This window comes from Theobroma umbraticum, unplaced genomic scaffold, assembly GCF_002168275.2.
Source record: "Theobroma umbraticum cultivar Fairchild unplaced genomic scaffold, ASM216827v3 scaffold_146.0, whole genome shotgun sequence".
Taxonomy (NCBI): Eukaryota; Viridiplantae; Streptophyta; class Magnoliopsida; order Malvales; family Malvaceae; genus Theobroma; species Theobroma umbraticum.
The window spans coordinates 6,064,038-6,088,279 of record NW_018397265.1 but is presented as its reverse complement, the minus strand read 5'-3'; the positions used below and the strand labels follow the sequence as shown (position 1 = coordinate 6,088,279).

Below are 24,242 nucleotides of genomic sequence, written 5' to 3'. Positions count from 1 at the left end.
GAATCATAAACATCTGACAGGATCACCACTAAGCTGTGACTAAAGTGTCTTTATCAACTCCATACCTCGTCAGAGAGTTTGCGAAACTATTACCTTCTCTATAGATGTGATTGAAGGACACTGTACCAAGTGAGACACGTAAAGACATCAATCTCATTGAATATGCTCCATTTATCCCAAGGTCTCTGTTCGACAGAATTAACCCATGTGAGAGCAACTTTTGAATCAGATTCAATAATTAGTGGTGAGGTCGCATAGGGTAAGGCAGCAAAAAGGCGCAAAGCTTTAGAATAGCCATCAACTCTGCAAGGTTCGAATTGCACAGGCCAAGGGGACTGAAAAATTATCCCATGACAAAACCATCCGAATTTTGGAGAACGTCTCCACAGCCAGAAGGTCCTGGCTTACCTCTAGCTGACCCATCAATGTTGAATTTGAATTCTCTCGTGGGGGCGGGAACCATGAAACACCCACACATTGGTGGAGCGTGTCCTCTTTGACAAAGAAATACGTGGTTCAGACACCAACCTAAATCATCAATGCATCAACAGCTTCACAGGCTTAGACCCAGAACAATGATCGTATTTAATAAGGTAAAAAATTTGAAGGCTATCCCAAACCTTAGCGGTTAAAGGTTGATTCATTGCGTGCCAGCCAAAGAGACAAAGGGTTGCCCCACACACAAATCCATCTCTTATGGAAATATTCCACTAAGGGATAACCTCCCATGCCTGGAAAAGAGGAGATTGTGTTAGGAGAGCACCAAGATATGCCCCACCATTTAAGAACGACGCCCTAGATGGTCCAACTTAAGCTACATGTGAGTAAGACGTATGAGCACCTTCTCAAACTAGGCCACACCACACACAACGAAGCTGACAAAACTGAAGTATACTCCACGAGATAGTAGGAAGGTTTTTGTAGGGATGGCAGTGTGAATTGCAAGTCATAAAAAACATTAGACTTTTGGTGGAATGGCCATTTTCCATAATGATTGGAACCAAACTGAGTTATTATCAATTGTGGTGTCCAACAAAGAACAAAAAGTTTTTACTAAAAAAGATCCCCACGCATCATGCTTCCAAACCAGCCGATAATCTCTTAATGGAAAAAGAGAAATAGAAGAGAGAGAATTTAGAATCAAATCGACGTCAGCTTTTTTCCAAGCATATAAATCACGTTTAAAGTTAATTGATCACTGTCCATTCTATCGAGTGTCGAGAACTTTCATATTTTTGTTCATAGCCAGAGAAAAAAGTCGAGGGAGTTTTACAGAGAGTGGTTCATCCTTGAGTCATTTGTCTAACTAGAAAAAAACTATTGCTCCATTTCCCACTATCCAATGACAGGCATGAAGGCTAATGAGGTTATGAATCTCCTCCGAGGATGTGAGTTGCACAATACTCCTCCATACAGAAGACATTCTCGCTATGTGAGATGTTTGAGGGTGTCAATGCCTTATGCCTATCCCATATTTTTCCACTATCAATCTCCTCTATAGTGCTTTCTCATTCGTACCGTATCGCCACCACCATTTGGCGAGAAGGGGTAGATTCTTGTGAGAAAGACTAGTGATTCTTAGTCCTCCATACCGCTTTGGCCCGTAAACAATGCTCCACTTGACCTTGGAGATTTTACATTTATTTAAGGATCCACCTTACAAAAAAGATCGTCTCAATTGCTCCAATTTACGAAGAACACCTTTGGGTGCTTCAAAAATGGAAAACTAGAAGAGAGGTAATCAGTTAAGAACTAAGTTAATGAGAGTGATCCTACGTCCGAGAGATAAGTACTTCCTTTGCCAGAGAGCAATCTTCTTTTTGAAATTATTGATGACTGGGTCCTAAGTGAAAATTCTCCTTGGGCTAACACCAAGAGGAATACCAAGGTAATTAAAAGAAAGGGATCCAAGTTTGCATTGCAAAAAAAAGACAAACTCATTGCCCAAAGAATCAGGAATGCCAATTAGAAAAGCAGAAGATTTCTCAAATTTGATACAAAGTCCAGAAGAAAGCTCGAAATAGCGAAGGATCTGTTTAAGGTTTCATGCTCCTTGAGTTTCTGGGTGCATAAAAATGATGGTGTCATTTGCGAATTGGAGATGTGAGAGAGAGAAGCCATATGATGAAAGAGTGATGCCACGGAATAAGCCAATAGATTTTACCTTTTTGAGAGAGAGATGAAGGGTTTCCACAGCCATGATGAACAAAAATTGAGAGAGTGGATCACCCTGGCGCAGTCCTCGCTTCATGGGAAACTCAGCGGTGGCTGAGCTGTTGACTAACACAGAAAGCCGAACAGTGGGTAAACACTCAAAATCCAGCTACACCATTTCTGACCAAAGCCCATAGCTTGCATACCAAAAGTAAAAAGTTCCAGTCAACGCAGTCAAAAGCTTTTTCAAAGTCCAACTTGAGAATAATTCCTCATTCATTGTGAATTTTAAGCCTCATGCTATGGATGACTTCGTTGGCCAGCATGATGCTGTCTATAATTTGGCAACTCTTTACGAAGGCACTTTGGTGGTCGCTGATAACTTTGAAGATTACAGTCTTAAGTCTGTTAGTAAGAAGCTTCGCGAGAATTTTATAAAGAGAGTTGATAAGACTGATAGATCGGTACTCTCTAATAGTGGTTAGGATTGTAACCTTAGGAATCAGCACAATGAAGGATGAATTGAGGCCTTTGTCAAGTTTGCCATAGGACATAAAGTCTGAGATGAAATTGAAGAGTTCTGTTTTGATGAACGACCAGCAATGCTTGAAGAAGTTGAGGTTAAAACCGTCGAGCCCAAGGGCTTTTGATCCATCACAGCTCCATATGGTGGACTTAAGTTCCTTCATGGTGATAGTTGCCTCCAAATTATGAGTGTCATGATGGCTAATCCTTTTGAATTGAAAACCTTCAACACTCGGGCGAGGCCAGTGACAAGAGTTAAATAGGATTTTAAAATGTTCGAAGATGGCATTTCGTACCTCATCAGGTTTGAAGATCCATGAACCATTGACTGCAATTTCGGCTATGTAGTTACAACGAGAAAGAGCTTTGGCTTTACTTTGAAAAAATCAAGTATTTTTATCCCCTTCTCTAAGCCATTGGATTCTTGATTTTTTACGCCAAATTGATTCTCGTTGTTTAAAGGATGACCAAAGCTGTTGGATAGTTTGTTGTCTTGCTTTACATTTATCTTCTGTGAGGTCCCTTATATTACAAATAAAATCATATTCCTCCATTTTATCTTCCAGCCTTGTAATAGTGTCATCAATATTATCGAAAGAGGCTTTATTCCAATGTTTGAGATGAGACTTGAATCTACTGAGCTTGACTTTCAAACAGAATCCTAAGGATCCATTCATTACAGCGGAAGACCATTTTTGAGCAACCATGTCTTTGAATCCAGGCATTGAGAGCTAGCAGTCAAGAAATCGAAAAAGTCTAGGACCCCAATCAACCATTTTCAAAGATAAAAGAATGGGGCAATAATCCGATGATGATCGCTTGAGACTTTTTTTACTCAGTTCACGGAAGCAGAACAACCATTCCGATGAAAGCAAAAAACGGTCAAGGCGACTACGTTTTGAATCAGCACCGTACCATTTGAATTTCTTACCAACAAGAGGTAAATCAATAAGTTTGCAAGTATTAATAAAATTGTTAAAGTCATTAATACCTGTTTCAGAAGTGGTGCCTCACTGCTTTTCTTCGGCATATCTTACAGTGTTGAAATCGCCAACAACGCACCACGTAGAAGGGAGTTGATCTTTAAGTGAGAGAATTTTCTCCCATAAGATGTGTTTGTCATCTTCAGTGCAGGGAGCATAAACATTAATGATAGCACAGTGAATGTTGTGAGAGAGCCATGAGCCAGTATGGATAATGAAGTTCCCTCTAATGATCACCGAAGATTGAGAAAAAGATTTAATGTCCTAAATAGATAGAATGGCCCCTAATCTTCCTGTTGCTGGGATGAAGGACCATTCCACATCATCATTTCCCCACACACGTTCAATGAGTTTGTTCAAGATATCTGAAAGTTTCATGTCCTGGATAAAGAGAAATTCAACATTGTTGGAGCGAACCACCTTTTGTATGGTGTTTAGTTTATGGGTTCGGCCAAGTCCACGTATATTCCAAGAAAGCATGTGCATGATTAAACAAGTGAGGGAAGAAGATAAGAGGACTGAAAAAGCAGAGAGTTCTAGTAGATGAGGAAGCATGAAAGTTCGTAAAGCCCCAAGAGTGCCAAAGAGAACACCTTAGAGAAGAAGTTGCATTGACTAGAGAAAAGTCTCACATAAAAATAAAATAGCAAAGCAGTTGCTTGACCATAGCATTAAGTAAAGTTAATAGATGTGAGTCTGTGCAAAAAGGACAAAAGAGATTTGAAAAGGCTGAGTGCAATGAAAAAGGAATGAGATGTAAAAAAAGATTTTTGGAGAGAGATCACTACTCACTGTCTTAGAGTGTTGAGTTCTTCCATTTTCACCAAATTTCCCAATACCTCCTGGTCAGAGCATATTAATAAGTAGCCTAGTTGTTTGTCGATGTCCCAGGTTTTCTCTGATTCAATCATGATATTGGTATTCCTGTTCTTGAAATCACCGTCAGATAAGGAAGCGTTTGCAAATGGGCTTTCAGAATCGTGAATAATAACACGACTTTGCTGGGGAGTAGTCAAATTTTTTTTGTGCTTGGTAGATTTTTTACCCTCTTTTCTACCTATTCTCACAGCACCTTTGATAACTTCAGAAATATCTTCTAGAAAGGTGACTTTCTTTGCTGTTTTACGTAATGAAGATGCTGCAATTTGATCCTCCTCCTTAGAGTCACCACTAGCAAGATTTGTTGGGATGGGAACAGAGGAAAATTTCCTATTGGGATGTTTATGGCATGGGTCAAGAGATTTAGAGATTTAAGTCCATCCACTGAATTTGGATTGGAGCTATTGTTAACAGAAGTGTGCTGATAAGGGAATGCAACAATTTTGTTTAGCAACTCCTCGTGAAAGGTTCTTTGGTCTTCTATTTGGTTCATGTCCATTGGGGAAGAAGTAAAAGCCCCGTTAATATTGGGGTTAGAGGAATAAAGTTGTGGAATTTCAGGCTAACTTATTGGAGGCGATTGGTAGGGAATGTGGTCATTAGACCTGAAAAGTGTGGCACGTTGGTCTAGTGAGTGAGAGTGGAAACTTGGGTTGGGTTCCATTCTTGGCCCAATTAGCAGACGAGGGGAGGGCTCAGGTTGTGTTGTTGTCGGTGGAAAAAGTTCGGGAGAGAGATGAGTGATGCCCCCAAGGATGGTGGAGGGGACTACTTCGATTGAGATGGAGACCGACGATGAGCTGCTTAGGTCATCATCTTGTTGCCAACGTGACCATCATGGGTAATCCATAATGCAATCGGGAGCAAATTCTTAGACATAAAGACGATAAATCCTGTTCCCAATAGCAAGGTTGACATGTTCATCGATTCTTTCAGCTAAACCGGTGGTTATAAGCATGCTAGCACATTTGAAAGAGTTGAAAGTAGATGTTTCCTCACCCAGACATATGAAGGAACCCCATAATCTGCCGATGTTATCAAAGGCGGTCCTGCTCCAAGCATGGATAAGAACTCCAGAGAGCGAGAGCCAGCAGCGTCATTCTTTGATGGTGAGATTGTGTAACCATTCTTTAATCTCATCGAACCATTCAGCTAACCAATCCCATTCGTTGACCTTTGAAACTTCAAAAGACTAGGTATCGGGGAAGGCAGTAAAGTATTAGTAGCCTGAAAACCGTTTAACCTCATAACCCTTCCTTCCTTTTTCCCCAATCATCTTAGAGATTGCCTCCGGCTCTTGATGTACTCTACATTTACCCACCACACAACCACCAAGCCAGTGAAGAACTTCGTTCTCAACATGGCCTGTACATAATTTGAAAGAGTCGATAGGCGGCGATGGAGGAAGTGCATCTTCAGATGGTGGTTGTTAACCCAGGAAAGCTTGAAGATAAGATCTGGTAGTCTCCTTTCTTCTTGAGATTTTTGCTTTGTTTTGATGGTTAATTATTGTCTATGCTTGAGTAATCTGGTTCATAAAAGGTGGTTGGGGTCTAGTGATTTAGGTTTGGGGATAACTGTTTTGGTTTCTTGCAGGTTGGGTTATGGGTTTCCTATTGTGATTTTGGTGATTTCGGTTTCTGTTTGGTCTTTGGATCTAGTTTTTTCTGTCAAAATTAAGGGCTAATCTAAGGTTGAAGAACTAGGAACCATTTAAGTTTTGAATGGTTCTTCTCGCATCCTCCATTATGAAGCATTGAACAGACCCGTATTTTCTGTCATAGCTTGGTTGCCTTGGAGGGATTGAAACTTTAGCAACCCTCCCATAGTGGTGACAGATGGTTTTGAGCCATTGGTTTATGATGTGGAGAGGGAGATTTGCAATGTGAACTGTGGTGCCCCTATTTTACCGACCGTCGTGTCTGGAGACAAAGTCTCTATTCTGCCGGCAGTTTCTGTTCATGACTGCCCAGCCGTCATACTAGCTGTTGCAATTTCTAGGTGCTAAATCTGGCTCCTTTTTGATAATTAAAACAAGAAAACTATCTTGCACACGACATGCTTCCACTTTATACTAACTTTAGAGGTTTACTCATTCAAAGTGTTTGAAAGAGCAGATTTTCTTTGGGCGGTCGAGAAAAAATAAGCTCAACATTTTTACAAAGGATAAAAGTGAAATACTAGTGTAAAGAGAAGGATTTTGGTCTTCTAAGCTCAAAATCACTTTGAATAGCTTCTTTATATGATTTTTTTAATTATTGGAGAGGATTTAAATACTTGAAAAATCACTTCTGGCCGTTGGAGACAGAAACTAGTTGTTTTTGGCCATTATTTTATCTTTTTCTGCTTAAATTCAAATTTTCTAACAATGAGCTTTTAACTAGTTAACTATATTTCTTAGTCGATTAAGTCTTCTTTATCTCGCAGTTTGCTTTACTCTATTAATCGGTTAAGAAAGACTTTAGCCGATTAAGAGCTTACTGTTTCTAGAGTAACCAACTTCACCAACTTTTTTTTGTTTAATTACTTCTTCTCTCAACTTGGTGACATTGATATTCCATTTCCCTAAAACAATCATGAGATATGTTAGTCATCTAAGACTTCTTGAATTGTTTTTCACAAATTTGACTACTTTCATTTTGGAGCTTCACTTTTAGGTTTCAGTTAACTAACTCTTTTGGTTAACCAACTAAAAAGCTTTTATTTGTATCTAGGATCCAGTTAACTGATTAAATCTTATGTTAACTAGTTAAGACCTATCTGTCTGTCCTTAATGTAGCATCTAGAATTACTTTAATTGATTAAGAATTTGTGTTAATCAGTTAAGACTAACCTATCTTCATTAAAGCTCTTTTTCTTTGCTTGTTTAACCAATTAACCTATCTTGCAACTGAGCAAGTATTTTGACTTGCTTTCAAATATCAAATATATTAATGAATTTAAGCTTTCTCTTACATGCTTAAATAATATAATTAGACATTAATGAATGAGAATGTTTTATTATCATAAAAAACACATGGAGTCAACATTCTCTCTTTTAGTTTTTATGATGACAAAACACTCCTAGATTAAGTATGTAATGTCTATGTTCAATAGGAATGCTTTAAATCTTTGTGCATAATGAGTTGCTCTCCCTTATTTAATACATCTAGTTTTCTTTAAAGATTTGCAATAAAATATTTATAATATCCACAATAGCTAAATAAGATATACAATATCCACAGTAGTTAAGCAAGATATATTGAATATCCATAATAACTAGTATATAATATTTAACAAAACTATAATGAAGTATTACACAAATAAATTAAACATGAAGACCTATCAAATTCTATTTAACTTAGTCTTCCTTCTCAATTTTTTTGTCATCATTTAAGAAAAAAAATTCAAAACTCCCCCTTAATGAGTGCATCTAGATTTTCCTTTAATCTTTAAGTTAAACTTTAATGAATGGGAATCATAAGCACTTGTACACCTAAGTCATACAAGCTTATAGATATAGTTTAATAACTTTAAGAGTCAGGTTTGTAACTATGTAAGAACAATGTATGAAAGTTAAATCATTTCAAAAACTTGTCAAGGATCACTCAAGCAGATTTTCTCATTTTATCATAATCAAAACTATAATAATTTTAAATCTAACATAATTAACGACTAAGAAAAGGAAGTGTCACTACAAGTATCAAGAATAAGACTTGAATTTTTAAGGAAGGAGAGTAGTTTAGGTTTTGACTTTTTTTAATAAAATTTTAATTTGTCTTTCTATGTAGTATTTAAATATTAATATATAAATTAAGTTTTGATAAATTAATTTGGAATCTTTGATCTCCACCTCTTACAAAATAAAAAAAAATTAGTGGGTTCGTTAGTATTATTAACTACATAAAACTCTAACAACATGCTTGGTTGAGAAATAGCTATTCCATTCCCTCTAGTCCTAATTCTTCTTTAACACCTTATTTGGTTGAAAGAAATGACCATTCCTTAGGATGGCCATTTAGGAAGATGGTTGAATAGCTAATACCAAGGCCTTCTTGATATTGATTATTCCAAGAGGTAAGGAATATAGTAAAAATATTAATGGACAAAAATATCCTTAATTAATTTTAAGAATTACCATACTATATAAAATGAAATTTATTTATTTATGTTTTACAACATAGAAAATCCAAATTACAGCCAAAAGTAATTGCAATAGTGGGTGTAAAAAAAGTTTAACCCCCTTTTTTTAAAAGTTACTTTTCATTAATAGGAAATTGATCTGTACAAGATTAGAAGTGAAACAAAAAGAAGCTTCATAACTAGGACAAAAAAGGAAGCAATCTGTTTCCATCAACTTAGCTACTGACAAACGATCATCTATACAAAAATCATTAAATGAAAACGACAATTTTAACTTACAAGTGAGCCAAGCAACAATATCAAATACGATTAAAAGGATATCAGATATGATCAAAGGGTTATTAGAGTATTTATTAGTCAATATCAATTTTCTCTTACAGTATGAGAATACTACACCAGTATTTCTTAATGCATTAAGAAAAGATAGAGATGAGGTTCAAAGAGACATTAATTTTAAGAAAAAGCAAGTAACACTGGAGTTATGTTCTATTTTCATTCTTTATCAAACTTCTTTTTTATTTTTCGAAGAAAAAAAAGATTTAAGCTCAACTCATTAGATAAGAGAGTTACTTAAAACAAGAACAAAATGAGCTTGGTTTTCATCCAGAATTACAATATTTTATTGGAACTAAATAAAATATAGGGTCAGATTGAAACTAGGAAAAGAATTACCAAAGTCATTAATATAGGGTCACAAGCATAATAATAAAGTTAAATGAATAAAAATGGAGGTTAGATAGAAATCTTAATTCAAATCTTCGTACTCTCTTTTACCATATATATATATATATATATTATTTTAAAGTTTATATGTCTGAATATTAAATTTAATAGTAAATAAAATGCATCTACTTATTGAAAAAATTGAGTAAAAATCTTCCTTTCCCTAATAAAACAAAGTAGCAAGTTTGTGCTTGATGAAAAAAATTCACGTCCTAATTAATTTCAGTAAAATAAAAAACAAATAAATTAATTAATTATCACAATCATGCATGTATACTTGAATAAATCTTGAGAATTAAACTGGTATACTAATGATATTGGAGCATTCAGCTCTCCTCCATTTTTATATACATTACTTTTCAATATATTTTAATCATCATTTATATCTATGAGTTCACAAGTCAAATATTAAATCTTATATGAATAGTAATTAAAAGTATAATAATAATAAAAAGTCAGAATTAGAAAAATAAATAAATAAAAAATACAAGGAAACCAAAACCCTACATCAGGGATAAGGGAGTAGAACATTATAAGTAATGGTTTCCATATTCCACATCTCAATATTTACATTTGAGGCACTTCCATGCTCTCGGTGGTAGCATCAAGGGTCGACGTCGTAGGCTCGTCTTCCCAATTGTAACTTGCAAACTCCTCGGATGACCTTTCAGAAGAAAATTCAAAAGGTTGTGGAGGTAGTTCAAGTACTTCAAGCTCACCTTCAAGCATCTCTAAGACCTTACTTATCGAAGGACGATCAGCAGGCCTCATTTGTATGCACCAAAAAGCAACTATGACCATCTTCCTTACAATTTTCTTTTCACTTTCAGTGGCATCTCCTAACTCTACATCCTCCCCTTTCTGAAATCGGTTGTAAATCAATGTTGGGAAATATATTTGACTAGATTGCTCAGCAAATGCATTCAAATTCCTCCTCTTTCCCACCATTTCCAGTAACAACATTCCAAAGCTATAAACGTCAGCCTTGTGTGAGATACTCCCAATATTCTTGTAAAACAATTCCGGAGCAATATATCCTAAAGTACCTCGTGCAGCAGTGAGAGACACAATACTTTGATCTACTGCATACAATTTTGCTAGGCCAAAATCTGAAATTTTCGGAATGAAGTTGTTATCTAGAAGAATGTTATGTGGTTTAATGTCAAAATGTAAAATTTGCATTTCACATCCTTGATGCAAGTATTCTATTCCTCGAACCACTCCAATTGCAATCTCAAATATTTTTTCCCAACATAAAGTGGTATCCTTTTCTCTTGAAAATATGATTTTATCCAAAGAACCATTTGGCATAAAATCATAAACAAGCGCTTGTTTTGATCCTTCTACACAAAAACCAATAAGTTGTACCACATTAACATGATGAATCCTTCCAATGGTAGCAACTTCATTGATGAAATCTTGTCCATGTGATTTTGACATTTCTAACAATTTTACTGCAACAAGATGCCCGCTTTGAAGTGTTCCTTTGAAAACTGAACCATAACCACCTTGTCCTAATTTATCCTTAAAACATTTTGTCATTCTCTTTATTTCTGAATAAGAATACCTGATAGGCTTTAAATTATTTTGCATTTGAAGAAACTCTTCAATTGTATCATCCATAGACAAATGTCTCCTTCGAAACTTCACTAGCACAGCTACAGCCAAGCATACAACCCCCAGTAGAGTTCTAATAGCAATAAGTACTCCTGTGCAAGAGAATTATTAATAGGAAGACATCAGCATAAATACACAAGACAATGAACTCTATATTGTTTTAACAGGGAACAAAGGTAGCACCGCTGTGTTAGAATTGAATTAATCAATAGCTAGAGTATGATTTTTATCTTCTTGATTATCACAAATAGTAGAATATTTATTTTCCAACAATGAGAACACAATTTTTTTACATAGCTAAATAGGATAAAAAGAGCTTTAATGATGTACAAGTCATATTGACTATCTGTTTGCACTAATTAAAAATATGTAACGTTATTAATTAGTTGTCTCCGAGGCGATAACTTAGAGATTAAAACTTAACACTTCATCTTGGGAGTCTTGATTCCCATTTTAAAACAAGTGGAAAGAGATTTAGCAGATGTGATAACTCAAAATAGCTAAATATCGGAAACTTCACCATTCAATTTAAATTGTTTTTTTACTTAATTCGAACATTTTAATGTGACACATAATTGTGTAATGGAAAGATTTAAACAAAAAGAAAAGAAAATGTCATCATTCATGATATGAGCTCTTTGATTATTAGCATTATTTTTTTTAGAATAATACTTATTTTACCTAATGAAAATTATTTTTATTAATCTCTATATATCCATCAGAGGTGTGAGGGATATTCGTATCTCGTAACTTTGCTTATCATGCCCAAATCCATTAAAGCTTAATCAAGTCAAGAGTAAAAGCGATTCTCTCACCTGTGGTTAGAAATAAAGCATCTTCGATTCCTGTTAAAAAGGGGTAAAGATTAGTTTAAAACAAGGAATAAGAAATAAGCAAAGGCCACGAACAAATTATAGATGAAATGAAAAACATACTTGTATAAAATTCTTGAGTGAAACGTAACGGTGAAAGGCCAAAGGTAAAAAACAGTCGCAATTTGTAAAGACAGTCTAAAATGATAAGCTTCGACCACCAAAATCTGTGTCAGGAATAATAAATTATGTGAGAAATACATTGAAAACAACCACTTCAAAGATTTTTTAAAAATATTCTCATTTTAGGATCTAATATTACCAATTATTTCAGTTTAAGATCAAATTTTTTATTCACTTTTTTAAATTAATCTATTTTATTCATTTAAAAAAATAATAAATAGTTAATAATTACTATTAATGAAATAATTGTTTTTCTTGTGAGAATAACCTTTAACAAATATAGAAATATAAATTTGTGTAGTTAGTTCTTACGGAGCAGCATATAGTTTGCAAAGTTCAATTTGAAAATTTTTTGATTAACTTGTAGAATTTTGGTTTTTCACAAGTCAAATCTAATCAAATAAAAAGTTTCTTTTTTAAATCAAACTGACTCAAATCAAATTTCATGGATTTGATTTGAACCGTTAAGTTCTTTGATTTTTTTTTAACAAATGTTCTATATTATTAAGTAAATTTAAAAATAAAATAAATATTTCATTTTATGAAAACCAAAAAGTATATACTAAAAAAAAAACCATTCTTTTAGATTTGGATAATTTCAAATTTTCAACCAATAGATAAAAATCCAACCGAATGGAATACATATAATTTAGTAACCAAATTGGATGGAATAAAAAAACTGAATGGAACGCAATTTCCCATTTTCTCAAAATTTTTGCTTAGTTCTAATTCTATAGGATGCTAATTAAAAACTCTTTCACTATTTTATTTAAATGGATAAAATTTTAAAAAATTGCATTTTAGTTTAAAAAAATTGAATTGTGAAATAAAATATTTGATAAAAATTAGATACAAAATGAGCATTTAACCATATTTTTCTACGTAGAGAAAAGGGAATTTGATCCTACTTGATCCAAAGATGCGACTTGCAAAAGTATCCTATACTAGTATTAAACAGATAATGTGATGTTTTTAATTTAAATTGTCAAATAATAGTAATTTTTTATACTAGTAACTTAAACTATTGTTCTTTAAAAAAAGGAGGTGTTATGCTCGAAATTCTTACATGTATCTTAGTGTAATTTTGTTGCGATAGTCAGTAAAATGTACGCAATGCAACGGCACGTCATAACCCATCAGGAACTTCTGGTGAATATCGAAAATAGAGAGACCGGTGATATTAGGAGACCGAAACCAAAATGGTCGCGGAGCCTGGACTTCAATGGTGCAGGGTTCAAGGAAACCAGTAGCGTTGAGCGTCTTTCTGCTAAATAAAGCATAAAGGTGCGGAGAGAAGGAGGCGTTGGCGCAAGGAGAGGCATCGATGTAGAGCGAGGAGTTGATGCGAACTTGGCAACTTAAAAAGTAAATAAAACTATATCCGCAGGGAAAGGATTTGGGAAGAATGGAGCATTCATCACTATTCAGACTCCCATCCACCAATCGAAGGGTGTGATTATAAAAGATGTCTAGGACATAGAATCTTCCATAATCAACATCGTCCAAAATGGTGCGATTATTGTCACATACCAGTTCATTCTCGCCACACTCGGGAGAGTCGCCCTTGAATCTGAAAGGGCTACGGATGTTTAAAGCTCCACAAGAGCGCTTGCAATCGTGGGTGCCTCCTCGTCTTGCAGCATCAACAGTATCAAGGAGGTGAGTCAAAGCAAGGGCAAGGAGGCCCAATATTGCAAGCTTTGCCCTTAACATATTAGAAAAGAGTGAGACGAGGGGAGGGTATGAATTTTGATGCAATGAAGAAGAGAAGAACGCTAGCCGCACAGAATGAGGGAGGCTCTGGTATAATACACGCGTTTTTCCAACATGTCGCTAAATTGCAAAAAATTATGTAAGATAAAGTGAAACATGTGAACATGACATTTAACTTGTTAGGTTTTTTTTTATAAAAAAGAATTACCTAAGTGGAACGCATGCATTAGTTTATTTAACTTGTCAGCTTTACAGCACAAGCATTCAAATATTTTTTTTAAAAAGGCACAAAAATTTTACAAAATATACAAGGCTATCAACACCGGTAGAAGAAACTGTTGAAAAGTAAGGTTGGAGAAAGGCTCTTAGAGCAAAAACGCTGTCGTTCTTGACTAAAGATGTTGGCTGCCTAAGACACTAGTTCATTGCGTCGTTTTATATTTATAGTTTGGTATATTCAAAACGGCCTTGGTCATGTCAATTTATTTTGCTTCATGTTTGCTAGTCCTGTACGCACCACCATGGTGCCGTTTTAGTCTGTTTTCTTGTTTCTGGCGTAAGACTCAACGGTTGCAAGCAACAGAAAGAAAGACCTCAAGGCAACCCCCATAGAACACCCAAAACACACAAGAGAGGAATGGTAGTTGCACCAAATGAGAAATGCTTTGATTAATCAACGTGTTAAATTGTAAAAAATTGTGAGATAAAGTGAATCATGTGAACATGACACCTAACTTGTTAGGGTTTTTATAAAAAAAGTTATCCAAGTGAACATGTGCATGCATTTCTTTGTTTAACTTGTCAGGTTTACAGCGCAGGGCATTCACATTGTCCAGCTTACTTTATTAAATTAATTTAATAAGTGGAACATTCTTACAAGAATACATGCACTGGCCAAAAGACAATTCACACTTAACTGTCAGTCATTGCACTCCCACGGCTCACCAACATTGACTCACCGTCTCTGTTTTATTATTGATACCAGCACACATTCACATTGTGCCACTTACTTTACTACTATGTCAAAACAAATATCTTTATCTTTAACCCATAAAGATTTGATTTTAATATTTCATGCTATATATTATTTAACATTCCACTTACGCATGGTTTGATTTCACTTTTAAATTTGTTCAATAATTATATGTCTAATTAGAAAATACAAATAATTAAAATAAATATATTGAAAATCTAACATGACTCAAATGTTTATTATATTTTGAGTCACGTAAGATAAAATATAAATATTTTAACTAACATATATATAGTTTTCATGTGGACATATATTTTTGTTCTCACTAACATTAGTTTGATAATTTTACTTAATAAAATTATAAAATCATTTTGATATAATACTTGAAAAAGTCCCTAACCTATTAAAAAATTTCCAAATAAATTCTTATTTTTTTATTATATTCATTTCAGTTTTTATATTTTTATTTTAGATCAAATAGACTCTAATTACTAACGGTTGATTAATTATTATTAACTAAAATACCATTTGTTATTTTTATATCCACATGATACGGATGTACAGAGCAAAAATGTCACATCTACTTGCCATTTCATCATATTTTATTACATATCAATATATCATGTTAATGTTATATAGTATAGAAGAAAAAGATATATTTTAATTAGCAATAGTTAATCAATTATTAATTATAAAGATTTGATTCAACACAATTAAAGAATAAAAATTTATTTAAATTTTTGTAAATTGGTTTTTTCGTTATTGTAAATTATTTTAAGTATGAACAAGTAAATTGCTTTTGAATTAAAGATATTTTAATAATTTTATTAAAAAAATTAATAATGTAACCCTTAGGAAGAATAGAAAGACACCAAAGTTGGGAAAAGCACAAAGAGAAAAGTTACATAGGAACCCGTCCCCAAGCCTCCCAAGGTCTCCAAAACGTTGAATCTGTGGGTGTAACTTGTAAGTATGCTCTCCACCGGTCTCTGCAAGCACTGTAACGCCACCATCAGTTTCCTTTTCGCCTTCCTCTTGGTTCCGAACGTTGCAGATGCTGAAGCAGCTCACGACATGTGCAAGGTGACAAAGTGCAACCGCCATGGCCCGCCTGTCCGATTTCCCTTCTGGTTGAAAGACAAGCAGTCGCCCCACTGTGGCTTTCCTCATCCTGGCTTTGAACTCGCCTGCACCAAATATGGGAAAACCGTGCTTCACCTGCCATGGTCGGTGGAGATGTTCGTTGAGGATATAGATTACAAAACACAAAGCATTTTCGTATCTGATCCAGAAGGTTGCCTCAACAGGCAGCTACCACATCTCGATCTCAATTTCTCTGCATCTCCCTTCAATGGCTTCTTCGGACTACCAGATAGCTACACCTTGTTCAACTGTGCAAAAGACCCGCGGGAAGATTATTTATATTATGGAAATTGCGCTGGCTACATTAATGGCTTTCAAATTAGAGCTGTTTCTCCTTCTTCCATGGGGGATCAATATAGCCTGATAAAGTGCCGAAAGGTTGTTGACATCTCAGCAGTTCCTTTTGAACTAATTAATACACCCAATCTTAACTTAAGCTGGTCCAAACCGATATGCTTTAGCTGTGAAGAAGAAGGCAAGAGTTGTAGATTAAAGAATAATACACAGGGTCAAACAGAGTGTTATGGCAACCCCAAAAACGGTATATGCCTTCAACTTAAATTACTTGTTTCTTTTCTTATATTACTTTTATCGATTAATAAATTGTTCAAAACTAAATTAATGGCATAAATAAAATCAGTTTCATATAAAAAGAGAACGAGTAACTTAAGTTAACATCACTTTGTAAAATTCTTTATAAATGTGAAATTATATATGTAATTTTTATTCTAAATAAATTACAATTTTGATTTTTAATATTCATGAATATAATTTTTTGATCTAAACATGTTATTTTACTAGTTTAGGAACCAAATGTTAAGCTTCAATATATAATTATCCCACCCAAACTAGCACTTAAATTTTTACACGATTTGATATAAAAGAAAAATAAATAAAATAAACAAAATGTTACTACATGCTACAATTACATATAATCACAAATTCAATGATATCTAAGCCTAAATACTGTAAGATGTTTAGTAGGATTTAAAGTTTCTGGTTCAATGAGTTGAAATGAGTCTCCATAAAATAACACTTATTTTTGACTACTCATAATAAGAATCTTGATATTCTTATGTAACATTCTTAATACATGATCCTTGATATATGATATTTTAAATTTTGAGATTTTCTTATTGTATCTTATGGTTGCTTGTTACATTTTCACTAAATCAAAAATATTCTTTGCCATTATAAATTATTTTTGCTAATACCGAAAACGGGATTTTTGTAAGCAAGCAATTACTAAATTAAGAGTGACATTTTCTCCATCTAACCTTCCTTGACCCTATTCTTTAAGCATACACCTTCTACTCACCTAGAAGCACCCTCTTCATTTCCTGTAGCATCTTCTTAGAGTTTTATGCTTTTATGTCATTCATCTTACAATTCCTTCGCAGCTTCTTGTTTTTGTGTGTGGGTATAAAAATTCAAAAAATGAAAAAAAAAAAAACACTTCAAGGCCTACTTTTAAGTTTTTTTCATCCACACCAATTACAGCGTGCAACGACTTTCAATCGAATAGCTTTATAATACAATGAATTTTTGGTTTGATTTCACATTGTATTATGAAATCATCACTATACACGTCTTTAAGAGAGACAGAATAATCTTTCTTAAATAAGATTTTCACTTTAAAATTTTCTGTTAATCAATTAGTCTAAGTTTTAGTCAATTAACCTGGTTTTGGAATATTTAAGTTCGTATTTGCATCATATTAATCCACTCACATAAAAATTCAATTTACTAAACTTGGTAATTTTTTACTTAATTGACTATTTTATCAAATTTAATTGATAAATCTTTTTGGTTCTTTTTTTCACTTTATTTTGAAAATATTCCAACACCACTTGAGGCTAAAACTTAAAGCTCTTTAAGATTGCTCACTCCTCTTTTCTGTCTGTCTCTCTTCCCATTACATGGTTATAGTGTAACACTGTTGCACATACATTTACAAAGAAACCCTCCATGCTTGTACCATAGGTACAATTGAATTGATGTTTGAAAAACATAACATGCTGATACATTTCCAACATTTTACAGGCCATCCTTATACAAAGCTAAAGCGAATAGTCGCAGGTATGGAATTGTTTTTTGTTACATATGATTTTCGACTTTGTTTATAACCTAAGGTAATCACTTCTTATCTCAAGATTAAAACTAAACATATGCTGAGTTGGAGCATATTTTTTCAGGTGTAATCCCAACTTCGTTTCTTCTTGCACTGATTGTTATTGCCCTTTACAAGTTGTACCATTTACACAAAACAAAGGAAGAAAGCCAACTCAAGATTGAAGAGTTTTTGGAAGATTATAGATCTCTTAAGCCCTCAAGATACTCTTACACTGATATTAAGAGAATAACAAATCAATTCAAGGAGAAACTTGGAGAAGGAGGTTATGGAACTGTGTTCAAAGGAAGACTTTCCACTGATGTTTTGGTAGCTGTTAAGGTCCTCAACAATTTCAAAGGAAATGGTGAAGAGTTCATCAACGAAGTGGGCTCAATGAGTAGAATCCACCATGTCAATGTAGCTCGCTTGGTTGGATTTTGCGCTGATGGATATAAACGAGCTCTTGTTTACGAGTATTTGCCCAATGAGTCATTGGAGAAGTTCATATTTTCTGCCAAGGGTGAGGGTCATTTCCTTGGTTGGGATAAGCTTCAAGATATTGCTCTGGGCATAGCCAAAGGGATTGAATACCTTCATCAAGGTTGCGAGCAACGAATCCTCCATTTTGACATCAAACCTCACAATATTTTGTTAGACCACAACTTCACCCCTAAGATCTCTGACTTTGGTCTAGCTAAGTTGTGTTCCAAGGAGCAAAGTGCTGTTTCCATGACAGCCGCCAGAGGAACCATGGGCTACATAGCACCTGAGGTATTATCTAGGAACTTTGGAAATGTTTCATATAAATCAGATGTTTATAGTTTTGGAATGCTACTACTTGAAATGGTTGGAGGGAGAAAAAACATTGATGTTACAGTGGAGAATACAAGTCAGGTGTACTTCCCAGAATGGGTGTACAATCATTTGGACAAAGGAGAAGAGTTAGGAATAAGAATTGAGGATGAAAGGCAATCCCTGGTAGCAAGAAAGCTATCAATTGTTGGATTGTGGTGCATTCAATGGTTTCCAGTAGATCGTCCTTCGATGAAAGCTGTGATTCAAATGTTGGAAGGTGAGGCAAACAGTCTCACTATGCCGCCAAATCCTTTTGCTTCCACCGATCATATGAAGCTGGGTGGTTCCAAGTATAAAAAACCTGTTGGTACAGAGCTAGCAATTATTGCCGAGTAGACATAATTCAGCTGGCAGCACTAAGTCTAGAAAAGAGTTAACCATACATGGCTAATGAAGCAAACTAGACAGATGCACATGCATTCTATCATCACAATTGCGAGTTCATTCACTTAAATAAATTTGCTGTGTTTGTACTAAACATTGCTAAGGGCATATAAACACTTCCTATGTCTTTCTTCTATAAAACTTTCTCTTTCAAACATTTTCTTCACTATCTGACTCGATTATTATCAACTTAAGTAAATAATTATAAACTTAATTTGACCTCAAATGAAAATTGTAAATACATCAATAGTTTTATATTTTATTTGTAGACAATTATATATGTACATTATATTTAACTTAATTTTTAAAATTTTTTGGTATTGATTAAGTTTTTTAGTAGATGAGTCAAGTACTGAAGTAGCCGAATTTGGCTTAACTCATTAATCAAACTCAGCACTATTGAATCAGATTCAAATATTCATAAAGCCATTCTCATAAGAGTTAGATTTTTAATTTATATATTTGTTCAAAAAAATTTTTTCAATTAGTATTCAGTAGATAATTGAATTCTATTGTGTAGAACATCTATTGATATCACAAAAACAACACAACTTTTGTCACACACTAAAAATTTCTGTGAAGTTTTGGAAATACAATGTTTTATAGCCATGGAAAGTCTATAGCCATCAAGCCCCAAGAGAAGAAGAAGAAGATGGAAATGCCAATTTTGGTTAGGCAAGTAAAATTTTTTTTTAGAAAAGAAAACATAAAAGTTTATTTGATTTAAAATAAAAATATAAAAATAAAAATTTATTTAAATTTTTTTAAGTATTATGCTTAGTATTTAATATAATATATAATTATTAGAAAAATTCAAAAACAAACTTCTTCGGTAGACTATCAATAAATTCATAAATGAAACATTGAAATCAAACCCTTGCATCAATTGAGATAAAAAGGTTGAGACATTAGTAATTCTTTATAATTATTAAAGAACATTAATTTTTCACATATTAATAAAGTAAGTCGCACAGTGTGAATGCGAATATTGAATCAGTGAGTCAACCATGAGAATGCTTGACTGAGATTGCCATTTGTTTTGGTGCAATTCATATCTTGACTTTATCTTTTTAAAAGAGAAAAAGAAAAAAGAGGTTTTTCTTTGTAAACGCAAGTGCCCAACAACTTCTCTATGACTTTTCCTAAGCTTGGTGCCTTTCTATTTTGGTAAGAGTTAGACTATTAATTTTGGGATTACATTCGATGCACAACGTGTAGTTTTTACGTAAAAACGTGTTATTTCATTAATAAAGTAAAATCAATAATTTTTAAAATTTAATAATAAATATATAAAATTTTACTATTTAATGAATAAAAAACAAAATATTTTTTTTTCTCAAGAAAATCATTTTTATTTCTTTCAAATGTGCTAATGGGATAGGTAGCACATTTTAGTGACTTGATAACGTGTAATTTATTTATTTTGCATAATAAAATTATTAAAATATTATAAATTCAAAAGCAGTTAAGTTGTATATATTTAAAATATTTGTCATAATATTTAAAAAAAATCTTCTAACTATTGAGAAAGTTTCAAATAAATTCTTTTATTACGTTTAATCAAAATTTTTTAATTTTTATTTTAAACCAAATAAATCTTTATAACTAATAATTGAATAATTGTCATTAGTTAAAATGTCACTACATGACATTAATATGATACGCTGATATATCATAATAGATAATGATGAAACATGATCATATGACATTTTCACTTTTCACGTCATATTTTTTAAAAATATATTTAATATAAAAAATACGTTGAAGTTTATTTTTATTTGCAAAGATGATCTGTTAAAGACATCAATATTGAGACATTAGTATTTTTAAAAATTTTTATATGTATTAAATTTTTTTTTTCACATATTAATTACTTTAATAAAGCGGCACAGCGTGTCAGCCACTAGACATGGCCGGTTGTTTCCGGTGCAATTCACTTTACTTTATCTATCTCAGATAATTTTTTTGTAAGAGAAAAAGAAATACAAAATGCCAGTACCACGCACCACACAAAAGCACAGAGGAGCAAAAGTAAAGTACTTAAAGAAATTAAAAGATAGGGAAGAATAGATGGATTTATAAAAAAAAAAAAAAAAACGTGACAAGTTGGCATCATCCTGTCAAGAGTTTGCCCATTTCAACTTGAAAAACATAAGATTAGAGCATTTCTCATTCTCTGCTACTAATAGCTTTAATCTTCTCTTCTTCATCTCATCTCACTCTTTGTAATATGTCAATAAGGGCAAAACTTGCAATTTTGGGCCTCCTTGCCCTTGCTAATGCTGTTAATGCTGCAAGACGTGTCACCACGCCCTGCAAACCCTCTTCCTGCGGAGCTTTAACCAACATCAGCAGCCCTTTCAGATTAAAAGGCGACCCTCCCGAGTGTGGCGACTATGAACTAGTCTGTGAAAATAATCGCACCATTTTGCACGATCCTGATTATGGAAGTTTCTATGTTCAAGACATCTTTTATGATGACTTGTTTCCTATAATTCGATTGGTGGATGGAAGTCTGAAGAGTGATGAATGCTCCATTCTTCCCAAATCCTTTCCATGCGGATCTGATTATATGTATTATTTAAGTTGCAAAGTGGCCATCAACTCTTCACTCTACGTAGATGCCTCTCCTTGCGCCAACGCCTCCTTCTCTCCGCACCCTTTCTTTTATGCTCTAGTTGGCGGAGACACACTCAACGCTACTGGTTTCCATGAATCCTGCACCATAGAAGTCCAGGTTCCGCGACCCTTTCAGCTTCAGTCCTCCAATATCACCGGTCTCTCTATTTTCGATATTCACCGGATGTTTCTCATGGGTTATGACGTGCCGTGGCATTGTGCACCTTATGCTGGTTATTTTGATTCCAGCAACGAAATTACACTTGGAAAGATGTAAGATTAACTTGGAGCATTAACACTCTCCCCTTCCCCCCTTCTTCCCCTTTTGTTTTGAGGACATTTGTCTAAGTTAATAGTATCAAAAGTAGTACTATTTGATAATTTATGTATTTAATAGTAGACTAGGACACTTCTATAAGTAGCAACTTAGTATCAAGTAAAACCAAATTCCATTCTCTCTACGCTGGGAAAAAATGGCTGTAAGCTCCTTTTATATCTAACATTTATTAAATTTTTAATTTTTCAATTTTTGAAAAACTAGAATGCTACAAGTTAAAGTTGATCTCAATAGTAACCGTTATTTTTATTAATTTTAATTTCTAACAATATTTCATCAGCCTTTTTAAAAAATAAATAAAATATTAAATATTAAAAATGAAGAATTTAATAAATATTAAATCCTAAAAGGAATAATTACTTTATTTTTGTTACAAAATGTTATAATTAATCTTTGAACTGAATGTCTTGATGCATTTTCTCACATAATCTTTCATTCTTGATGTAGATTTTGGTGGTTGGTTCGTATCATTCCATATTGTGTTAAATTTTTACAAACATTTTATTCCCTCGGCAATTTTCCGATTCCAGCTCGCTCACATACCTTTGCAGTGAACAATGCAGTTATCCCTACTGCTACTATTATCGGTATGTTTTTCATTTCATCTGTAATTTGTTGGTGGCCTTTGGTTAGTTCTTATTTCTCACTTTAAAATAATCTTTACTCCCTGTTTAACAGTTATTGATCGTGATTTCTTCATAACCGTGGTTATATTCGAAATCATCACAGGTGAGATAATCGCTTTTACCGCTTGCTTAAGTATTTTTGAAAAATGATTTATTTATTAAGCCAATAATTAGAATGTTACATCAAGTCTTAAATCAGAGAAGTAAAAGATTCCTCATGACTTAAGGAAATTAGCTTTGGTGAAATAGAGGCTGTGTGCACTTACAAAAGGAAAGAGCATGCATGATTTTTTTTTTAAAAAAAAAACAATAAAATTCGAAGCTCTTTTCCCAAATCTTCAAAAAGAAAAAACCCACTTACAAAAGAGAGGGACTGCTAAAAGAACAATACAACAACTTTTGCTAAAGGGTTCGGTCTCAAAATCTATGCATATCTTAGCTCCTAAACTAATACAACAAGAGCAAATGAGTAAGATCTCCTCAGACCAAGTTGTCAATATAAATAGAAAAAAGAAGATAAAAAAAAACTTTATTTTTTTTTAATTTTACACAATGGTAATAAGTGGTTCTTGTCTTTCGTAAATCCATTTTAAAGAATGGAGTTTTGTTTCAGTGTTGAATTATAGAAAAGAGGGTAAGGTAAAGTAAAAATAAAAAGATAAAAAAAAAAAGAAGTATGGAGAAACTTAAGAATTAAGTTAAAGTTAAATAAGACTTGTGGCATGATTTTATTATTTTATTATTTTTATTAATTATTAAATAAATAATAATTTAGAAGAGTTCATTAAAATATATACATATATATAATAAATTTAAAAATATATATAATAAATAAAAAATTTTAAAACTTTTAAGGAGAAACGACCCTCCGCTCTGCATGCCTCTTGCTGTCTCCTAAAATATCACCACAAACATAAGACTAATTTTAATCATCCCTAAACCAATTATCCAAAGCACCATTAATCAAGAATCATAGAAACAAAGAACCTCCATTACCCTGAACCTCTTACCTTTTTGCTGCTACTGTATTTTTAACCTCCTTTATTTCACTGAACCTTTCCACAATTTTCTACCCACTGCCTCCCCTACCCTCCTATACCCATAAATCTCCCTATCTACCAGCATTCTTCAGCTGTAGCTCTTATTATTAACCCGTTCTTATGCCTCAAATCACTATCTGTTAGTGAACCATTGACGATTATTTCCTTCTCTCCCTTGTCCTTCTCTGCTATATTACTACTCATCACTCTTTCCTCCCCTTCATCTTCAAGATATTTTTCTAACATCTCAGATGGTATCTGTTACACTGCTTTGGCCACAACACTTCTCTTCTATCTCTCCATTCCCTCCAGGTTAACGACTCCTTTGCATTCTTTTTCTCTTTCTGTGTTCCTCCCACCAAATGGTTCGTCTGTGTCACTTCTTCCATGACTTTGTTTGTTACTTTTGCCTTTGTGTTATCTCTTTCTATTTCCCTCCCC

The 24,242-nt window shown here is 33.6% G+C and overlaps 3 protein-coding genes and 1 pseudogene across 3 annotated transcripts; 2 read left to right on the top strand and 2 right to left on the bottom strand.

Moving 5' to 3' along the window:
- Positions 1-9,953: 9,953 nt before the first annotated feature.
- LOC149526812 (rust resistance kinase Lr10 pseudogene) lies at positions 9,954-11,024 on the bottom strand (annotated as a pseudogene).
- A 2,036-nt stretch (positions 11,025-13,060) lies between these two features.
- LOC149526811 (uncharacterized) lies at positions 13,061-13,726 on the bottom strand. Its single transcript, XM_089784559.1, has one exon. It carries the CDS (start codon positions 13,709-13,711, stop codon positions 13,061-13,063), a length of 651 nt encoding a protein of 216 aa, XP_089640685.1. The 5' UTR covers positions 13,712-13,726.
- Positions 13,727-15,627: 1,901 nt separating this feature from the next.
- On the top strand, positions 15,628-19,214 carry LOC110422874 (rust resistance kinase Lr10-like). The gene is made up of 3 exons (XM_021436894.1): positions 15,628-16,368; positions 17,871-17,906; positions 18,023-19,214. The coding sequence occupies exons 1-3, from the start codon at positions 15,657-15,659 to the stop codon at positions 19,129-19,131; spliced, it is 1,857 nt and encodes a 618-aa protein (XP_021292569.1). The 5' UTR covers positions 15,628-15,656; the 3' UTR covers positions 19,132-19,214.
- Positions 19,215-21,283: 2,069 nt separating this feature from the next.
- LOC110422629 (uncharacterized) lies at positions 21,284-22,075 on the top strand. Its single transcript, XM_021436625.2, has one exon. It carries the CDS (start codon positions 21,410-21,412, stop codon positions 22,073-22,075), a length of 666 nt encoding a protein of 221 aa, XP_021292300.2. The 5' UTR covers positions 21,284-21,409.
- Positions 22,076-24,242: the final 2,167 nt, after the last annotated feature.